At 40.1% G+C, this 21,598-nt stretch overlaps 1 protein-coding gene across 4 annotated transcripts; it reads left to right on the forward strand.

The window, feature by feature from the left end:
• Positions 1-2,043: 2,043 nt before the first annotated feature.
• Positions 2,044-21,598, forward strand: adad2 (adenosine deaminase domain containing 2). Of its 4 annotated transcripts, none has more exons than XM_082547862.1 (11): positions 2,044-2,283; positions 3,011-3,173; positions 3,886-4,030; positions 6,654-6,792; positions 8,555-8,683; positions 11,524-11,671; positions 11,918-12,088; positions 12,365-12,579; positions 13,217-13,451; positions 19,848-19,980; positions 20,099-21,597. In XM_082547862.1, exons 2-11 carry the CDS (start codon positions 3,025-3,027, stop codon positions 20,207-20,209), a joined length of 1,575 nt encoding a protein of 524 aa, XP_082403988.1. In that variant the 5' UTR covers positions 2,044-2,283; positions 3,011-3,024; the 3' UTR covers positions 20,210-21,597. The 4 variants fall into 4 exon arrangements, with proteins under 4 accessions (XP_082403988.1, XP_082403986.1, XP_082403989.1 ...); XM_082547860.1 differs by having other exon boundaries at positions 2,045-2,283; positions 11,521-11,671; positions 20,099-21,595; XM_082547863.1 differs by lacking the exon at positions 20,099-21,597 and adding an exon at positions 18,696-18,760 and having other exon boundaries at positions 2,045-2,283; positions 11,521-11,671; positions 19,848-19,961.

Consider the following 21,598-nt stretch of genomic DNA (forward strand, 5'->3'; position numbering starts at 1 on the left):
ACTGAAAGACACTGCCTAACCTAACCATGGTGCCAGCAGGCTTGAAAAGTCTAAGGATGAGCAGAAACAGAATGTAACTGAATTCCATAACTGAAATAATCCAGGTATTTCTACCATTCATAAAAAGAACATAGCAGCTAAATATTTATCCTACTGTATTTGCACATAGAGCACATACTGCTGTATAGTATAATATGCAGTAGCCAAAGATGATGAGAGAAAAAGCGGCTGGTGTAAATTCAGGTTTGCATTGAGAGCATTATCATAAATTAATACATTATAGTGTTATCTGTGACAGTCGGGCATCAGCAACAATGCTCATCAACAGTGCATAGAGGGGTTTTTTTTATTTGTTTTTTTGACACACATAGGCACACATACGCAAGCGGGCCAACACAATCACACTTTCACAAACACGTGCACATAATAACATATGTTTAGAAAATTGCAACAGGCTCAGTGTTTCACAGTTTTGCTTGTCTATATTCCAACACAAAAACTGTGACAATGTATTTGGGAAACAGTGTCCCTAAGCAGAAAAAAAAAAAGACTGTATCAAGCTCTGTGGTTTCCTCCGTCTCTTTATTTTAATTTAAAAAAAATAAACAGGGAAATCTCTCAGCCCTGTGAGCGAATGTGTGGGTGTGAAAAAATAAGGAGACGAGAGTAAGAAAGACATTGAAGGGGAGAGTAAGGGGAATAGAAAGAGACAAAGACGGGGAGTCAGGGAGGGAATAGGTGGTATTTAAAATGAAGATGACACCCGGGATAGTTTCCATTGTGCCTCAGCATGCTCTCTTGAGATGGGAGTGACTTAACATTTCACAGTCTCCTGTGAAACACAGGCACAGTGAGACATAAGCACACACACATCCTCATAGGAGAGTCTTGTTTGGCTCAGAACACATACGAAGGCTTTCTCTTGAAGTGACAAGAAGGGAAATAGAGTTCAGTCTGCAGTTTCACAATGATGGGCGGGGGGGGGACACATTACTCCACTGCAAATCACACGTTCTAATTTTAACTGTGGCGTGCTCATTTCATCATGTGTTCAGGTGTGTGTTGTGCGTGCACTCTTATCAATGAATGGGCGTGCAATGTATGTGTGTGAACAGTGCTACAGATTTATTTATTCATAGAAATCACCAACCCATCGCTGTACCTGTTTTGCTTATTTACTGTCAATACATAAAACATGAATGATCCAGCCTGGCAGAGTCGCCCTTTCATTTCCTCTCATTTCCCGAATTCAATGGAAATTTCACCGAAATTGATTAAATCCACATGGATATCAGTGTAAGTAGAGATCTGAATCTGGGATATTTACACATGTGTGTAAGAGGCATGAGTGGTCAATCCTAATATGTATATTTTGAGATCACTCCTCAGATGCATCCTTATTCAGTGTCTCTCAAAACATCATTTTATTCCCATCCGCTGATTGACAGCCGATCATCCATCCATCTGTCAATCCATCTTCTTCTGCTCATGCAGTTTAGGGTCTGTCATAGCCCTGACAGCTGATTATGTTTCATGCATGTCTGTCATGCTGAGTTGACACCATTAACATGTTTGCATCAACATGGGGGTGTGCAAAAAAAAAGAAAAGAAGAAGAAGAAGAAGCATATATTCAGCAGTATGTCAGCACCTCTCTGTTTTGTGTACTTGTGGTCTTTGGATGTTTTTTTTAAATGACGTAGGGTCATCTCTGGGTTGTCAAAACAGGGGTTGGTTCTTATAAGGCAGAACTGGCAAGCACCAGTTACACATGCAGGTGGAAAAGTGGCATCAGGTCCAAATCTTGGGAAAGTTACACCTTGTATTCTCACTCTGATGATGCGGTTTCACTGGAATGATCTGTTAAGAGTCCTTTCCCCAAACCTTATTCAAAACAATTCATGAAGTGATGATGTGAATATTTCCAAATTGTAACTGAATATAATTGCAGTCTATACAAGATCGAATTTCCCAGAGGAACCCACCCGAGGGATTAATAAAGTTATATCTTATCTTATCTTATCTTATCTTATCTTATCTTATCTAAGAGTCAGGCAGCATATGAGTGAAACATGTCCACATACCTTTTGGAAAGTTTCTCATTATAGCTATATTTATTAATAATTTTATATAATTTTAATTGCATTGGCAGGTGTTGACTTGAAGTAGCTGCTTCGGTCACTTGCGCGCAGATTTTCACACCTGTTATCGTCTCTGGGTTGCAACGGCTTCCCACGTCAGATCTAGCTAGTCTTTTAAAGCCTGAACAAGCGTTAAGTGTAAAGGTAAGCTTTTAGCAGTGTATTTGGAAGTTAAAGTGTTAACTAAATACTTAGTCGCTGGCAAACTCGCGGTGAAACAATTTCATGTTTTATTGTTTTCTGCCGGGACTGGTAGAGGTGCTCTAACGTGTGGTAGCAGAAAGATGCTAACGTTAGCTTTATCAGTGAAGCTAACGAAGCATTGGTGGCTAGTTTAGAGTTAGACGTTCTTTCCAGTTTGAAACGGGTAAACTTGTTCATATTTTTCCTACTGTCAATTAATTTCAGCTCGGTCGATACTTTTGGTTATACTAGCTAACTCGTCGTTTACTTTTGATAGCAGCTAACTAGTTAGCCTCTCAGCTAAACCGCAAAGCTGCAGAAAATGCACACTTAAATTTTGTGTTGGCGCTGTGGACTAAAGGAAAAGGGAAATGTTATCGCCTCTAGACATCACAATTTATCATCAGCTGTCAATAAGCTAGGGGTTGTTACTTTTGGTTTGCTGTTAATCGTGTAGTTAGTGTAGCTTTATTGGGATTATATATTTAAACAAAAATGTCATTTCATGAGTATGAGTATTAAAAGCTGTCAAGGCACAATGGGATGAACACACTCATTCCTACTTTTGTTAAATATGTATAAATGCAACAGTAGCAACTTCACGCCACCATAGGGCGAGAGGCGGGTACACCCCGGACAGTTCGCCAATCCGTTTTATTTATGTATGTATGTATGTATGTATTTGCAGGTTGTTCGAACACCATGACTAGTCGAGGAGCATTTAAATATTCGAGAAGAGGTGCTGCTAGTTTCTGGTCTTTGTCAGACCGTGAGCTGAGCCCACGCCCTCACTGTCCTCAGGTCCACAAGACAGACGATGCAGACATTTACACTGATGCTGCTGGGCTGAGGTAATGGGGAAAAAAAATATGACCGCCACCTTGTCACATGCTGTGTCCACCTGTTTGGACAAGGACTTAACTTTTGTATGTGTTCCTACTCACCTCCGTATAATTGGTGGAGAGACTTGAAATGTCCTTGAACACAAACCCTGCCTTTAAACGCGACAGATACACTTTCACGTTTCTCTCGCACATGCTGGGACAGAGGTAACTAATTTTCTGTTTCACTGCAGGGAAGTGCACTCTTGATGCGTGGGTCAATAAAACCAGGATGTAACTGTTTCTTTGTCAACAGCAATTTGGATTTTATTGTGTCTTACTGAGGCTTCACAGCAGGCAGGTGAACAGCTTGCTAATGAGTCCAGTGTCCGGTCCAAAATTGGGCACATTACACTCTGTTACTAATGAGTGCACCCATTGTTTCAAGACAGTGAGAAAGACAGTGGCTCTTGTGGTTGTGAAACTTCTCATGTACTTGATTTTAATCTGCTCTGAACTTTTACAGCCTCATTCATTTACTTATGCAGTTCTATTTTTTGTGTGCAGTCTTAGCAGGTTGTTAGCAGTTTTGTTTTGTTTTTTTTTTAAGAGGAAATTGTAGGTGAGAATTATCTTAAAATAAAAGCAGCTGATAATACTGTTAATTTTTAGCTGTTTGTGCTGACTGAATAAGGGATCAGCTGTTCATTTCCTAGTGGGTCTGTGTTTGTTGCCCTCCTAGGACAAACGAACATGCAGCTGGAGACTATGATACAGCACCAGAGGCTCTGCTTTCTGAAGGAGACCACAGACCCCAAATCGAAAAGGGCGCCGTCCCCACACTCAGCCATAATTATGATTCTGGTGACATAATGTTGGAAAATGAGGTAACTATATGAGTATACACAGATCAGGTGTAACACCTTGACCACCTACCTAATATAGTGTTGGCCCACTTTTGCTGACAAAAGAGGCCTGACCTGTTAATACATGGACTCTGCTAGACCCCTGAAGGTGTGCTGTGGTATCTAGCACCAAGATGTTAGCAAGCAGATCAGTCAAGTTTTGTAAGTTGTGCGGTGGAGCCTTATTTGTCCACAACATTTCACAGATGCCTGACTGGGTTGAGATCTGTGGAATTTGGAGGCCAAGCCAACACCTCAAATATGTTGTTGTGCTCAGCAAACCCTTTCTGAACCTTTTTTTGCTTTGTAGCACATTATCCTGCTGAAGGAGGCCGCAGCCATCAGGTAATACTGTTTCCATGAAAGGGCGTACATGGTCGCCAACAATGCGAGGTGGTATATGTCAAAATAACATCCACATGGATGGCAGGACACAAGGTTTTTCAACAGAACATTGTCCAAAGCATTACACTGCCTCTAAATGGTAAATGGCCTGCATTTGTATAGCGCTTTTCTAGTCCATAGGACCCCAAAGCGCTTTACACTACATTCAGTCATTCACCCACACATTCACACACTGGCAATGGCAAGCTACATTGTAGCCACAGCTGCCCTGGGGCGCACTGACAGAGGCGAGGGTGCAGGACACAGGCGCCACCAGGCCCTCTGACCACCACCAGTAGGCAAACATGGGGTTAGTATCTTGCCCAAGGATATTTGACATGCAGCCAGGATGCAGCCTGGGATCGAACCACCGACCTTCTGATTAGTGGCTGACCTGCTCTGCCACCTGAGCTACAGCCACCTCTAAGACTACGTCCACACGTACACGGGTATTTTTGAAAACGGAGATTTTCCGTTTTCGTTTTAAAAAATAATCCCGTCCACACGTAAACGCAGAAATGAAGGAAAACGCTGCTAGGAACATGCCAAAGCAACAGGTGGCAATATATTCCTAACCGTGTAGAAATGTTGGCCAATCAGAAGTCTAGAAGCCTCGGTGGGAAAAAGTAAACAAAGATGGGGCATAGAAGCAGAACCGAGTCGTATGTGTGGAGGGACAGTAACTGTGTGTATATGTAAGCATTTAAACACTGCAGAGAGTAGAATTAACAGTAACAGTATTGTAGAAATTCATTTCACCGAAACAATAACGTGGCGCACAGTGTGACGTCAAAAAAGGCGCACACCTTTGACGCTGCATTTTCTGCGTTTTCTCCGTTTTTCTCGTCCACACGTAAATGCAAAAACGGAGTTTTCAAAAATATCCACCCTGGCCGGAGTTTTTAAAAATCTCTGTTTTCAGTGACCGAGAACGCCGTTTACGTGTGGACGAAAGGTGCAAACGCATAGAAAAAGCTGCGTTTTCAAAAAATACCAGTGTACGTGTGGACGTAGCCTAAGATGGTTTGCCATCTTCTTGTATAGTACGTTCTGGTGCCAGGTGTTCCCTACGTAAGAATGCCTCACACAGCCGGCCATGATTGATATGAGGCCACCTTCTTTCATTGCTCTGTGGTTCAGTTTGGAAGCTCACCTGCCCACCACTAAAACTGTCCAACTGCAGCTCTTGTCTTGCTGAAAAGCTGCAGTTTTGGAGATTGTCTGACCTTGTTGTCAAGCCATCACTCGCTCAAATCCTTAAGCTTGCCAGTTTTTCCTGCTTCAAACACATCAACTTTGAGGACAAAATGCTCACTTGCTCACTCACATATCCCACCCACTAATAGGTGCTATGATGGAGAGATAATTGATGTTATTCAGTTGAACTGTCAGTGGTCATAATGTTATGTCTGATCAGCGTATATAAGACCAAGGTTTTCTGAAAGTTCACTGCCGTTGCATTTAATGTATTATGCTATTAAGACTTTTTCATTAGAAATCTTATCTCAGACGATGAGATGCTGACAAGGTCTTATACATCTACTTATCATCTCTTATTCAGAAGGTGTACTTCACAGATTAATTAAGATATGTGAATTAATTGTGGCATTAAACCATACTTGAAAATCTGACATCAAAATGCAATCTCAATATCTGCGATAATTAACATTAAATTGCTTGACTGGCAAGCAGAACAGTGGTTCATACCATTATCCAGTTTAGTGAAGGAGCTCTAAACCACCTGCAGCCACCTTGTCACTTTAACTGTGAACAGCAGAAGTGCATTCAGTGCTTATCTCACACATAACACTGCCTTCCTTGTGTTTCCTTGATAACGGCTCAAGATCAGTTGGCTCAAGAATGATAAGAACACGAGAGTCCTGTTTGTTTTGGGGTTTTTTTGTTTTTTGTTTTTTTTACCCTCCTAAGACCCGAACTCTTCCACAGCAGGCATTTTTAATTTCTCTTTGATGTTTGGGCACATTGGGGCTCAATGAATGTAAAAACAAAGAATTACCAGATTTCTTTCCTTTTTTTTTTTTTTTTTTTTTTTTTTTACCTTATTTTTGTTTTTAAGAAAAATAAGAGCCACAAATGAGGATATTAGTTTAAAATTTTGATAGAACAGTAGCAGTATAATGTCGTCGTAACCCAAAATGTAATGTCCACATATGTGGACGCCAGGTCCTAGGAGGTTAAAGAAGGGTTTTGTCTTTCTCAGGCTGAAGATTCGGATGATGAACCAGCTGTGCTCTCCCTTCATGGTATGTCACCTCCTGAAAGCATACTGTCAGATGAAGATCTTTTAACAGAGCAGGTCAAGGACATAAACCAACCTGATACAACCACAAAGACTGAAGGTACAGTAGCAATTTAATAAAAGTAAAACTTGAAAGCGCTCACATTTTCAGTGGCACTTCTGCAGTTGCTACCAGCTAGTATACACAGAAACACCCTGTTTGATAGTTTGTTCTCACAGCTGCGAATCTGCTCCCTCCAGTGTTAAAGGCACAATTAGATGTCAGTAGATATCAGATTATAGTCATGAATTATTTTTTTCTTACAGCTTCCAATTCAAATGCGTAATCCTAGTTATAGTGGCCATTGTAGTACAAAAAACTCTGGCAGCTGTGGTTAGTGCAGGAGGTTGTTAAACCTTTCTAAAGGAGTCTGATACGAGATGATGAGTAAGTGAAGCTCACTTCTTTCTGATGACAGTGATACTAAGGCAAGTTGTTGAGGATATCCTGAACTTCTTTATGCTCCTGTTAGCTGGCATTAGGTAAACTTTCTTTGAAGTGGATCTAACATTGTTGAACTCTGACAATAAGCGAAACAACTCTCACATGATGTGAGAATGTAATCAAACTGCCGTACATTAGGTGGTATAATGTTAACTCAAAACCAGCTGTTGTTGTTAGCTGTTAGCTGGCTCATTATCAGCTGTCCAGAGATGGGATGGTTGCATGTCTAATCTGCTGACAGATTTGGGAATAAAAAGCATGTTTATGCACACTTGTATGTGTTAGTTTTATTCAGACACTGGTCACATTGTCACTTTCCTTTGTGTTTTTGCTTTTTGGTGAAGGGGACCCTTGTCACATGATTAAAAGCATAGGAATGATCCTTCATGTCTTGAGTCTGAATGTGTAGAAATTAATTGCAATTGTGACTGGTCTCTAGTATAAAACATAACACGCAATTAGGTGGAATGGCGAAGTCCATGCGTTTAAGATGGTATGTTAATATGGCAACTTCCACAAACCGGTCACTGCTCTTGTGTATTTTTAATGGATTAATTCTAAGGCTTTGACAATGCATCAATTTGTTTGCAGACGTAACTACACTCTAATCGGTGTATATTTATGAAGGTAACATTCTTATTTTATTAAAATGACCTCAAAAAAGACTGACTGTAACTTTAAAAAAAATGATTGTTGCCTGTGCCTGAGTCACTCTGTCCTGGTCATACAGTCATCGAATATCACTACTGATCACACACAAGTCAGTCATCAACCTCCCTTCAAGAAAATCTTTTCACACGTTCACCCTTTTAAGGTCTTTTTTTCCTGTTAAGATTGAAAGCTCCGTTTCAGGGTTTTCAGATCAGTGGTTTTCAAACCAGTGGTCTTGTTCACAAGACACTCCTATATTCAAACCTATGCAAAATGCCCTCTACTTATTTTTATTTTTTTTTATTTCTTTTTGAACATATTTTAAGATGAAGGCGCCAAGTGTGACGCCTACATTTTTCTTTCTGTTTGTAAGAAGTTCTGCTTGCTTATACCTCACCTCCACTGCTTCATCAGACGCTTATCTTTGGACTGAAGTGTTGCACGTTTCTTTCAGAAGTGTACAATAGATTAGTTTAAATACATTTCTCTTCATTTTAGCACATGTGGTACTCCTTTGTCACTACCAGCATGAGGGGAAAAAAGCGAAGTTCTCACATATATTCAGCCAGTCAGCTGACAATGTTTATGATGTGTAGCAATATCATAAACATTTTCAAGGCAAAGTCCTTCTGCTTCCACAGTTTTAAGGACACTCAGATGAGTGATGTCCAAAATACACTCTGTCCCTGATTATATAGCTGGATTCTGCTGTTTATCTTTCTTCCAGTTTGGCGCACTGAATGGCACAAGAATCACATGGCAGCTATAAGCAGTGAGAAGTTTGACAGCCTCCTGAAAATGTGTCCAGATTTCTATGCCTGCAAGAGCCACATGGCAGCATTTGTCTTGATAAGAGGTAAGCTTCTTGTACACGTGCAGTTTTCCATTAGATTTGTGCACTTCACTGCAGGATTTTATTGTTTTCATAGTAGGTTATAAGTGGCTCCTGGATATTTAGTAGATGTATCCCGTTTATTTTTAACCTTTTTTTTTTTTTTTTTAAATCTGTATCTTAACAGTGCTAAAGAAGGAGACTAGTTTTACTCTTAACTGTCTATAAATGCCTAAAGTGAGCCTGTACCAGTGGCAGGTCATTATTGCAGTAGTATGTTAAATGTCCAGACATTAGCAGTCCACATCATGAAGATTTCAAAGCATGAAAAAAAGGTCGCACTCAATTATCATAAAGTGTGTATGATATCACATGTGAGCCAACTGGAAATTTCCATTAAATATGATGGGTCACTCATTAAAAGATAATATTGTGGAATTAAAGCAATATATGCAGACTCTTTCTTTTAATAATCATGGAAGCAGAAGATATGTGTATATAAAAACATAATTCTTTGGCACTTCTATGTGAAGTAAAATAACGGAAGTTATAATCTGAGCGAGTCAATTTAGAAGAACCATTTAGGAGATGAAACTCCTTTTAAGACACACAGTGTCTAAATTGCACAAGCTGAGAGCTAATTCGATATGACTACCGAATGCACGACTACACAACTGTGCGGCATTCCTGCACAGAAGGCCTCTTAGTTGTTTGAGAGTTGCCATTTAGACTGATGTAAAGTAATCTCCTATTAATGAGGTCAGCAGTACAAGCAGTCCCTATGAGTCTAAAGGTTCAGGCTTCACAGTGCTCTAAATGCTCAGTTCCTGACAGGATTTGTTGTTGTTGTTGTTGTTGTTGTTGTTGTTGTTGTTGTTGTTGTTTTTAACCTGGTATCATCAGTTTAAGCGCACAGCATCTCCACACATGTGCTATTCAAACCTTCAGTCGTTTGAAAGAGAAATGGCTAAAGATTCAGTCACACAGCCTTAAGGTGCCACTTTTATGGTCAGTGTTAGGATGCAGGTAGCTATTGGAGTATTCTCCTGAACAGTAGGTGTCACCACTGAGGAGATAATGCTACATCAGTGCTGATAAAGGAAGTAAAGTTAAAACAGGAAGCAAAGACATTAAAAACAATGTTGTTGTTTTTCTCACTAAGGTTGTGTCCAAATTCATGGGCCGCGGTTTACGTAGGCGGGGTCCTCAGAAGGCTGGGTAGGCCGGAAGTAAACCGCTGTGAAATTGGACAGTCTAGCTTTCAGATTTGCGTCTCGGTGGAGTTTAATAAACTCAGCTGCTCCTTGCTATCTAAAATATAACAGGACACTGGTGTAAATTCTCGACTATCTCACACTTCTGTTTATTCAGCTCTGTGAAAACCAAGGAGGAACCCACCCGGGTGATTAATAAAATGTAATTTAATCTAATAACTTTAATCTCAGCCAAACTGATTTACTCACGAACAAATAAAACACTGAAAAAAGCCAAACAATAACATTTTTAGGTTATCTAAGCGACTCCTATATCACGTTTAACCTGAGTAGCAAAGGACCGCGGTGATCTGAAAATTATGTGCCGGCAGTTGTGCCGTTCTCGGCGGCTCTAGTGACCCTCGAGCTCCTGGCTAGCTATTGATCTGGTGGGTAACAGATGTCTCCGAAAACGTCGGAGCACTTTTGCAAATATGTGATATCTTGATAAACCTAGCAGATATTTGAAGTTTACACAGCTACATTCTCGCCTGAAAATATGTTAAGTTTATTTTGTGATCGAGAAAGAGTAATAAGATTAATATTAAAACTTAGTAGCGGCAGCCATTGTTGAAAACTGGAATTGGCTGGGCCATGCTATGATTTCTGGGATATGGAGGGCCACAAAGGATACACCCGACCCAACCTTCAAATTTCGGGAAAAGGAGGACACATTTGTCAGCTGCATTCGGAGGAGTCTACGAATTTGGACAGCCTTCGGCGTGTCGCTGTGGCGTAATCGGCCTACAAATGCGGCTTCAGGAGGATGCAGCCCATGAATTTGGACACCCCCATGTCTCTAAAATGTTTCCAAACTGTTGCACCATCTCTCTGTATGTAATCTGTTATTATCTGACTGACTGAATCAACATCAAAACAGCACATCAGCACAAACAGATGTGATATAACTTTAGTCATGCCGTTCAACAGGTGGTGAACGGAGAGCATAAAAGTACCTTTAAGAGTCAGTCACACAAACTTGGACACAGGTTGAGGACACCCTACCAATTTCTCGTAGAGCAGTAAAGAAAGTGTGAAAAATGCTCATCTTCAAAGTAAAAGCTGCAACTTTTGGAATCGTGCTAGTTCCAGCGGTAAAGAACAGTTTTCACTTTAAAGGCAAAGGCTCTCCATATCTGGTTTATTATGATCGTCTCATTATTGTACCATTAGTAGTTGGTGTTAAGTGTTTGAAGAAAAGATGGCATTTTCCATTCAAACTAGAGGAATAAAAAAGAATAAAGAGAAACGGGAACTCAATAGTGTGAATGCCTTACAGCATTTACACAATTATGGGCAACTGCGGCAATCTGCTAACAATTTTTCAGTCACAGCTCTGGTTTTAGGAACAATTTCAACAAGTAAAAGCAGGTAACCACTTGCCAACAAGTCGGGGATTACAGATTCTTCCCTAGTGACTGAGGTCTTAAGAGGAACCAAAATTACTTGTTTCAGTGGATTTGCTGCTTCAAGGTCCAGAATAAAATAACTAAATAGTATTTTATAAGCATCATTCTGTGTCATCTTTACTTCCATCTCTCGCAGTCATTGTTAATTAAAGCTATCGCTAATGAAGCTTTGAGAAGAAAAACTATCTTTTCCCCACAGAAGTTCTGGATACAGCAGGTCGTCCATGTGAGCAATACAAGGTAGTGGCAGTGGGATCTGGCCGCTCAAGTTGTAGCGAATGGCTTTGCTACAATGGGGTGATGGTTCATGACAGCCATGCCATCATCATTGCCAGACGGGCTCTTTTAAGGTACTAACTTCTAAAATTAGTTCCTAAATACTTCATCCAAATCTCAAGAATGCAGGTGTTAAAGTGCTGGTTCTGATTTAGAACACCTGAACTTCAAATATCTATTCTTAATATTCAGAATGAAGATGTAAAAAGCAGGCTGCAACATCTCACTTGCTCTCTACCAGTTATAATGCTTCTGATTCACTGAAAGTGCTGCTGCAGCTTAAAGTGGGAATAATATTTATTTTTCTGGCTTGTGTTCAGGTTTCTGTATAAACAGCTTTTGCTGTTCTTTGATGCTGATCCAAAGGCCAAGGAGAGCTGTATTTTTGAGAGTAGTGCAGCCAGCCACCAGCTTCAGCTCAAACCCAAGATCAGTCTGCATCTCTACACCAATCAGTGTCCCGAAGGAGCTCCTACGAACTTCTACTTTAAGTACAGCAATCCGCTAATTATCCCATTCTTTTGATTCTTTCTTTATACATGTTTTTAAGTCATATTTTCCTGTGTACTTGTAAAAGGTCTCAATTCAAATCTGTGGATTTATCTTCCAAGAAATGTGACATTTTGTACATGTTGTAAAACACAGAATAATATTAACCTTTCTATGGGTTAATTTTAACTCTGTTTATAATGGACATTAAATTTTGTCCATTACTCATGAAGATTAAGTTCTAGTAAACTAAAATGTAACATAATGTCCTGTTTTAGGGTTTCTGCAAACGACACCTGGACCTCTATGGTTCTCCAGTATCATTTCAAAGGCCTACTGGTCCCTGTGGCCTACCTTGACCCGAGTCTCTGGGGCGCCAAAGTCTGCTGCATGTCTGGCAGTGACAAACTTTGCCGCTGGACTGTTACTGGGATTCAGGGTGCATTACTGAGCCACTTTATTCAGCCGCTTTACATCACAAGCATGGTACTAGGTAAGACGCTTAAAGCATTTATTCTTTATTAGAAGGGAAGTGCAGCTAGACCCATCATGAATACCTGGATGTTTTTCTACAAATATTTGGATCAGCACTAGAATGTAGTGGTTTCTTCCGTTGTTCATGCACAAGTTTCATGAAAATTGGTGTTTTTTCTACTATGAACACATAATTTATTCCCATTTTTAAAGGTTGGTTTCCAAAGAGCTGAAAATGGTCAGGTACAAGAGCTGAACTAAAAATGAGTGAAAAAGCAGCCAATGGCCAAAGTAAAACTTTGAAAGACCTTCAGAAAATCTGGAGAACTATTGCTTAAAACCATTACAAAAAAAGTAAAGCAAGTCTGCTTCAGTTTATTCTTTATTACCATTATTCTGTATGAGCAAAATATAAAGAAATGAGGGATGGGTCAACAGTTTTGCACAGTATCTATCTATGTACAGCAGAATCAGTCATCATATCCATGTATCAGCAAGATAGTGAGCCAACGCATTTCAAAATATTGGAAATACTGACAAGCTTTAATTCCAGTTCAACGTTGCAGATGTAATTGGCTAAAGGTGGCATCATAACAAACTAAATTTTGCATAAATTAATTTATTTCTGTTGCAAATGTTTCTAAAATCTTACTTAGGAGGCCAGAAGCTCATGAACCAGGAAGTGTCTGATATCACCAGCAAGCGACTGGGTGATGGATGGCAGATCTTTCTGCCGCAGTCCTACAAGAAACATGACATCGTCTTTGTCTGCGGGGACTACGTGGGGCCTGTTGTGCCCTCGCTGCATCATGAAAACCTCAGCATCAACTGGTGCCTCGGGGACCAGGATATTGAAGTTTTGGACAGCAGCAAGGGCTTGATTGTGGAGGGGTAAGACCCTTTTTTTCTTTTTCAAGAAATCAGTCTTTGTCATAAATTAGATGAAGTTTTTAGAAAATGTGGTGTTTCTACACCATAGATTTGGGACAAGTATGAAAATTTTCCTTGTGCTGTCATTTGTAGAGAAATGGTAGAGCTGTTGTCAGAGTTGTCTACTTTCATGGCCTCTGTGTTGCCTGGGGCTCCTGCCATCACTGGGCTTTGCTGCTGCCGACAACTGCTGATGTCCAGTAGTTAGTGTGACACAGACATGGCTTTCTCTGGAGGCTGTTTTGTCCTTGAGCAGAGATTACAGCCAAAAATAGATTTAAGATCCTTTTTTTTTTTTTTTTTTTTTTTTCCCCCCACTGCAGTGTTGCTGCCTATTTCAGCTGTTGTCCTCTTGCTCGAACTGTTATTTTTAGGCAAACACCATGGTTTTAAGTGTCAACTATTTAGAAAGGAAAAAAAAGCAAAGAAAAATAGACTTCTGAAGAGAATTTAAAGGCAGGAATTCAGGACACGAGGTATGCAGAGGGCTGCTCTCTTTAGAGCTTGCCACAGCAGATCATATGCATCCATCTCATCCTATTCCCAACATCCTCCTCTGTCACACCAACTCTCTCTAGCTTTGTCTCCAAACCACTCGACCTGAGCTGTTCCTCTGATGAACTCAGTTCTAATCATTTCCATTCTGGTCACAATGAAAAATCCTCAAATTTTCCACCTCCACCTTGGTTTTCTGCTCTTTTTTTTTTTTTCAGCATCACTGTCTCCAAACCATCCTTTCAGTTCTCATTACCATCTTGTAAACTTTCTCTTTGACTCTGCTATCCTTCAGTCACAAATCACCCCTACACTCATCGCCACACTCTCACCCTGCCTGCACACTCTTCTGTTGTGCTCTTAGTCTAGTGCTTTGGATGGTTGACCCCAGATATTTAAGCTCATCTTCTCCTGTCTCCTGCTCACTCACAAGCGTATTCTGTCTTGCCTCTAGTGGCTTTCATTCATTTTCTCTTCAGGGCATACTTCCACCTCTCCAGGCTCTCTTCTACTCCCTCCCTACTCTCACTAGAGATCTCAATGTTGTCTATGAACATCATAGTCCACAGAGACTCCTGATGATGTAATCCCACCCCCACTTTGAACCCACCTGCCACTTCTACTGCACACCTCACATGTCCTGGACCACTCTTCATCAACATTTGAAAATCAGAAACTGGTATGAAACCATAACTGCTGCTCACCTCTATCCTTGATCTAGCTCCAACAGCTCTCTGTCTATCCCTGCTTTCTCTCATTTTCTTCATTCATCATCCTCAATGTATTCCATCCACCTTTTAAACACTCTTCATTCATTAGTACATTTCTATCTCAATCCTCGGAAGTGTCCTTCACCACTTCATCTGTACGTTTGTCATCTGGCAATTCTTCCCTATCACCCAGAGCCTGTCTCAACTCTTCCCTGGACTCTGACTAACATTCTTCCTCCTTTAACTTTCACCTCTGCATTTGCTTTTTCCTCTTGTTTTCCAGAGTCATCCTACTGGCTTCCATTTCATTCTATCCTAGCTACATTCTCCCCTGACAACTCCCTGCAGTCTCTTTCAGATTGAACCTCATGTGTAAGATTCAGTCCTGTGTGTACCTTCATCCAGTCTTATGCATTACCCCAGATTCCTTCCTTTCTTGAAGCCCTTTTCATCCTTTTTACAAAACCCACCACCATCTGACCTTCTGCATTTCTCTCCTTAACATCATATCTACCCAACACCACCTCAACACCTCTGTTCCCTTCTCCTTCATGTCCATTGAAATCTGCTCCAATCATCACCCTCTCTCTACCACTTCATACAAATTACTCCAGAATTCCTTTCTCTTCTGACATCCAGCCTGTGCTGCAGACACACCTAATAGTCAACATGCCTGCTTTGATTTCCAGATTCAAACTCCTGTCTGATCCTGTCTGACACTCTTCACCTCCACAACACTCTCCACATGCTTTCTTTTAATAGTACTCAGACTCCACTTCTCTTTCCATCTTCAGTGCTTACAGATTTACTCAACCACCTGTCATAAAAACAAGAAAACATGAATCCTATTTAATCAAACAGTACATTTGAAAGTTCATGGATAACAATAATACTATTTTTTGCATAAGTTTTATCATTTTGATTAAAGAGCTTATCCTTGTGGATTAAACACTGCAGAAACATTTTTATTTTTACCAGTACTGTTAGTTTAGGGCAGGTGTGGTGTAAACCTTATATTGGGTGGTGGTCTAATAAATTGGTTAAGCACTGTACACCACGGTAGAACAATATCTGGCCTTGCTTCACTTCCACCTGTTCTCCTGCACACACAATATATCTTCCTTGGTTCTCTCTTGTTTTCTGTCAACATTAGCACAATTTCCATGGTCACCTTGGCTAACAGTATCATAGACAGTGTTTTCAACCTCATCTCTGGCGAATCAACTACAGAAATCTCCTGATGAGCGGAATGTTTGAGTTGACAAAGATTTTACGCTGGATGCTCTGTGCACATGCGCAATTGCGCACTGCTGGCACGGTCTCTGTGCACAGAAAATCTGCGTTGCGCACAGAAAAAAACCTAACCTGAATTGAAATTAAAACTTAAACAATTCTGTTTTGCAGTGTTAGTCAGTGAGTGACTGGCTGCTCCCGTATGGGATTAGAACGATGCCACCTTATCCCATAGTCCAGCCAATAATGCGATTCACATTCGTATATACGCAGCTAATCAACGTGGTTGACAGGCTATGACAGCGTCCTTATGTGCCGACACCGGTGTTTTAGCTAGCAAAGCGGCGTGGCTGATGTAGAGTGAAGCCACGTTAATGACAACGTGTACAACCATTGGAGATGTGAGCAGGACAGACGGAACAATTGATGGAAAAACTGTGGACTTTATATCAGTTTTTTAATAGTGTTGATAGGCCACGTAAAACCAGAGTTATGATAAAAAATATCTGCAATGTTTGGTTTTCTTCCTGAATACTATCGTTGTTTATATTTACTGCGGGAAGAAACGGTAAAAACGGCGTTGCTCTCCACCTGTGAGCAAAACCAAAAACCCCACCTTTTCCTCTTGGTGGAAAAATGTACCATGTCGACCAATCAAAAAATGATATGGCAACATGGCATTTAGTTGTTTAGGAAGGGGTAAGTTTTAGGAGTGACAGCGGTGTTTTGAGATGTGAGAGATTTGCGACGTTTAGCGCAAATTTTGTGCAGTTAGTGTGTAGTGTAGTTTTGTTGTGTGTGTCAGAACAATGAGGCGACTACCGAATGTTACAGGTGTTACAGCAGTGATACATCTCCTGTTGTCAGGCCTGCAGGTATCAGGCTGTTGTTCTCCTTTATCTCATAGTGGACAGAAATTATTTTATGGAGTGGCACAAATAATGTGTGTGGCATCAAATTTGATGCAGAACAGCTGATTGTTCTGTAAATAGTTTGAAATTTTTATTTTTAAAAAACGCCTTGGCTGCATTTTTAGGTAAACAGCTGCAAAAACGTTGTTGTTTGCATAACTCAGTTACTTTTTTGAAGAAGTAACTAGGGCTGGGCCATATCATATCGTTCACGGTAATACCGGTATAATGTTGGGCAACGACAAGAAAATGAAATATCGTGATAGAATATGGGTAAAACACGCATGCGCAGTGGCTTTGTTTTCATACGCACATGGCGAAAAAGGCGACGGAGAATGAGAAGGGTGAAAGCGGATCATTGAATGAAACAGATGAACCAGAATTGGTTTGTAAAAATGCTGCAACTTCAGTGGTGTGGAACTGGTTTAGCTTTCGTCCGTCAGATACACAACAAAGCACTATTTTTGGTAGAGCATTGCTAGCGGGCCGTCGTTATTACCGTGTTTTTTGGAAAATACAGCACACTTAAAATCAATCCTTTGATTTTTCTGAAAATCGACAGTGCCCCTTATAATCACGTCTCGTGGAGTGATACATACTGTGCTTCAACATAATTATACTGTATTGTGTGTGTGTATAACCTCTTTTTAAGTTTTGTGGATATTATACATGGTTATACTGAGGATATGTCGGCCAATTTCCACTGGAAATGCGTTTTTGGTTAAACTGTCAGCGAGGAATTTACATTCGCACTGTTAAGTTTTTATACAACTTTAATGCAGATTTAAAAAAAAAAACAGCTGCTTGTTTAAGTGGAAAATACATAGATTTTTCTTTTTAACTAATAAAGTTGTGGATTGTAAAGTATTTTGTCTAGTGTCAATTATATCGTCAGTTATATCGTTATCGCAAATTTTCAAATCTATATCGTGATAAATATTTTTGGTCATATCGCCCTGCTCTAGAAGTAACTATATAATTAATTGCCCAATATTGGTCATTATATACTGTATTTTGCAGACAGAGAGTTACAGGACTCTCTCCCAGACCACAGACTCATACAAATCAGAGCTTTCATATTAAAAAAGAGAGAAAGTTGTGTTTTCAAAATTGGGGTCCAAGTTATTTTTACTTCCAATAGTGTTAACATACACAGGCCATGAACATTTTTTTTTTTTAAATTTTCATTGTAAGTGGGCTAAAGCAGTTAATTAAAAGTAGTCTAACATGAATGTAAACGCTGTAATTTGATTATTTTAATAAACCATGTAACTTGGATGCTGGCGTGACCACAGTGCACACGTCTGCTGTTGCTCACAGTGGTCCAAGGGACCGCTCAGGGCGTTTGTGTGTTCGCTCAGACACATGAAAAATTAGAGGGAACATTGCTCAACCCTTCCCATTTATCTGGACTTGGGGCTGCCACTTGGAGTACACTGGCTTGTGGACCTCCTGTAACTGAGCTCAGTGCACCTACTCATAAAACTTCCAAATATTAGTGTGAAAGGAAAGTTTTCTTGAATCACATGACATTTTTTTTAAATTGGCGATTTAGAAGTCTTACTTTCTATTAACTATGATTTTCAGTACCGAGGCACTTGGTGAGGTTTTTAGGAAATAGTTATCTTGGAAGGATTCAATAGTCTTTCCCTTCTAAGTATGCACTGGACATGTAATGTCTCTGAGTAATAGAGAAACAAAGCTAGGTTTTGAAGAATATCAGGGGTTATAGACTTTGTCAGGATGGAAGAGACCTTAAATTATTTGAAAATGAGTCTCTCTGAACAGGCTCTGCTAATGTCAGCTTCTGTGAGTGCAGTCACACTCAATTCCTCCTCAACATTTTGTCTGTTTAGGCTGCTGGGTTCCTCCCCTGTGTCTCACTCCAGAGTATCCCCTAAGAAATGTGTTAGTGGTAGTGGTAAGTGCTGCCTGCAGCAAACCCTTCCTCTCTTTCTCTCAGCCAGACCACAGCCACACTTTACCTCGGCAGTGTGATAAAATTGTCTCGCCAGACATGTTTAGCACAAATAAGCTCTGAAGCAGAGTGTGTCCCCACCAGAGTAGCATTGCATCTGCCATAAAGGTCAAAAACAGTGCTGCAGTGCTGCAATGAGAGGACATGTTTTTCCATTTATAGTTTTTGGAGGGTATCATACCCTAAATGCCTCACTGCTGCTGGCTAATTGGCTGCAATCACTGTACATTGTCTAATATGGTTAAATAAGAAGGTGTGAGTATTTAATCGGGCTCCCAATTCAAACTGATAACCGTAACAGCTTTTGGATACATTGTTGTATCATGTCAATATGAGCAGTGCCTGTACATGAAGTTGGACTGCAAACGAAGGAAGAATGTGGACATTAAATGATACAGAATTGAAAAGTTGAATCTTGTCAGGTGGAAAATGCATTTCAATTAACAAAGGACAACTTTTGTGCTGCAAAATATGTTTTTTATTGATTGCATTGTGGCAGAATGACACCATCAGCATTAAAATCCAGTGGCTGCAAATAATTTCTAGGAAAATGAAGGTTTGATTGCGCAGCAAAAACAGGAAGAGGAATGGCAATTTTCATTTCCTTCTTAGCTGCTGGTCACATAATCTCCACAGCTGAAAAGTGTTTTTTAAAGCTTTAAATAATTTGTAGCTCACCTGGTAGAGCGTGCATTACATGTACCAGAGGAAGAGAGCTTACCATAGTGGCCTGCATTCGTTTCTGCCCCAGGTCCTTTTCAATCATTTCCCCTTTTTCTCTTCACCTTCCTGTCTTTTTGTTCTTTTCTAATAAAATCTTCAACGGCAGTTTTAAGAAGAAATGTGTGTGTGTGTGGGTGTGGGGGGGTATCAAATGCACCTAAAAATTGCTTGCATTAAAAATAGTATATCTTTTGTTGTATAATGAAAACTTAAAGAGGACAAATGCACCATAAAGCAAATTTAAGTAATGTGTGGGAAACCTTAACTGTTGGAAAAATGTTAATGGTGGATTTTAATGTTTCTCCAGCTCTCCTTCTGTGAGCGTGCCTGGCTACTCAAGCAGACTTTGCAAGAGAGCCCTCTACAGTTATTTCCTCAAAGTTGCACAGCTGGGTGGGCACACCTATCTGCTGGAGCTTCCCACGTACCACAGTGTCAAGGTTTGTGAATCCTCACTGTGAACTGTGCAAAGCTTTCCATTTGATGAGTAATAGAAGGTTGGCTTTTTAGTTCACTTATGTGATGTCTGATGATGTAAATGGTTTTATTCTTTTATAGGTCGAAGCCAGTGTCTACCAGACGGTCAAAGAGCTGGTGAGACAGCAGTTCCTGGAAAACCACGCAGGACTGTGGAATTCCAAAAAGCTGGTGGATTGCTTTAGCGCTTGAACTCGCAGCTGGAAACCCGTCATGCCGATGTTTACCCAAGTTCCTTGAGAGATTTGATTTGCTGTTCTTCTCTGCACTTTGCTAATTACCTTCAACAGTAATTGTAGTTTTGTTTTATCTACGACATTAGAGTTTTCAGTTTGTGTAGGTGTTTGAGAAAAATAAACAAGGCCCTGCTGTTGTGCACCAGACTGAAGGAGTCAGTTTGAATGAGTTGTGGGTGGAAACACATCGCTCAAAGGCTAACAGTGCACAAAATGGGGAACATTTTCTCTGTCGTGTCAAGTAGAACTGAGCAACATTATTGCCAGAAGCTTGAAAATGAACAATTCCTTTTATAGAGCTTGTGTTATGAAAAGGTAACTGTGTGCGTTTTTTATTTAATATTACTGCCATTCACTATTTTCAACATTTGACCTTTTTTAAATGTGAATTATTTCATTTATTTTTTGTGCATTTGTAGCCAAACTAAGTCCAGTCAGAGTAAAATCAGCACCTGAAGAACCAAAATAAGGTCTGTAATGAGGTCCATGTGTTCTCTTGTGTTTAATAGTAACTTAAGATGAAGTAAAATGGAGAAAAATAAATGTTTTCTTTAGTTTTAAATGTTAGATATTAACACATGTTCTCTGTATGCTTTCTATTGCACAACGTTGTGTTGTTTTGCACGCGTATTAATTAATCAGGAACTTGTACAGCTCGAAAACTACAACTTCAGAATTTACCTGTCAATTCAATCAACACCTCTCTTGTATTCTTGAAGTGAAAGGTGAAGCGTGACAGAACTGTCACCAGCTTTTTTGCAGATGCAAAGGTGAGACAGGCAATATAAAACAAAAATATCCTTAGTAAGCTCTCACGCATCGTGCTGGGAGATGGATAAGTTGTGACTCCACATTGCTACAAGCCCGTCTCAAAGAATGGCAGCTGCATGATTAAAGCATACAGAGACTGCGCTAGTTTAAAAACACTTGTTTCCATGGGCTCTCTAAAATGAGCAGCAGAGACGTCCATAATTAGACTAATTATTCAGAAACATCATATGTTGATCGGAACAAAGGTGTCAGAATTTACACAAGCAAAATGGCACTCGCAGCCACGAAAAAATAAAGTGTGGTGATCTTTCCGTCTGTGAGCTGATTGAGGGATGGTTGTGGAGTTGTTTGGTTTGAGAACAGTTTCTGGCAAAAGAAATTAGGATAAAGATGAACACAGTGAGACTTCTGTCATCTTAAATTTAATACTTTTTTTTTTTCTTACACAAACTGTGTGGTACCACGGTTCATTGTCACCATGGCTCTACTCACCAGTTGCTTGGCAACCAACTCCTCCTTGGAACTGATGCAACTGCTCGTGTCTCCATAATTATAGGCTCTTTTACAATATTTA

This window comes from Aulonocara stuartgranti, assembly GCF_965226115.1.
Source record: "Aulonocara stuartgranti genome assembly, chromosome: 10".
NCBI lineage: Eukaryota > Metazoa > Chordata > Actinopteri > Cichliformes > Cichlidae > Aulonocara > Aulonocara stuartgranti.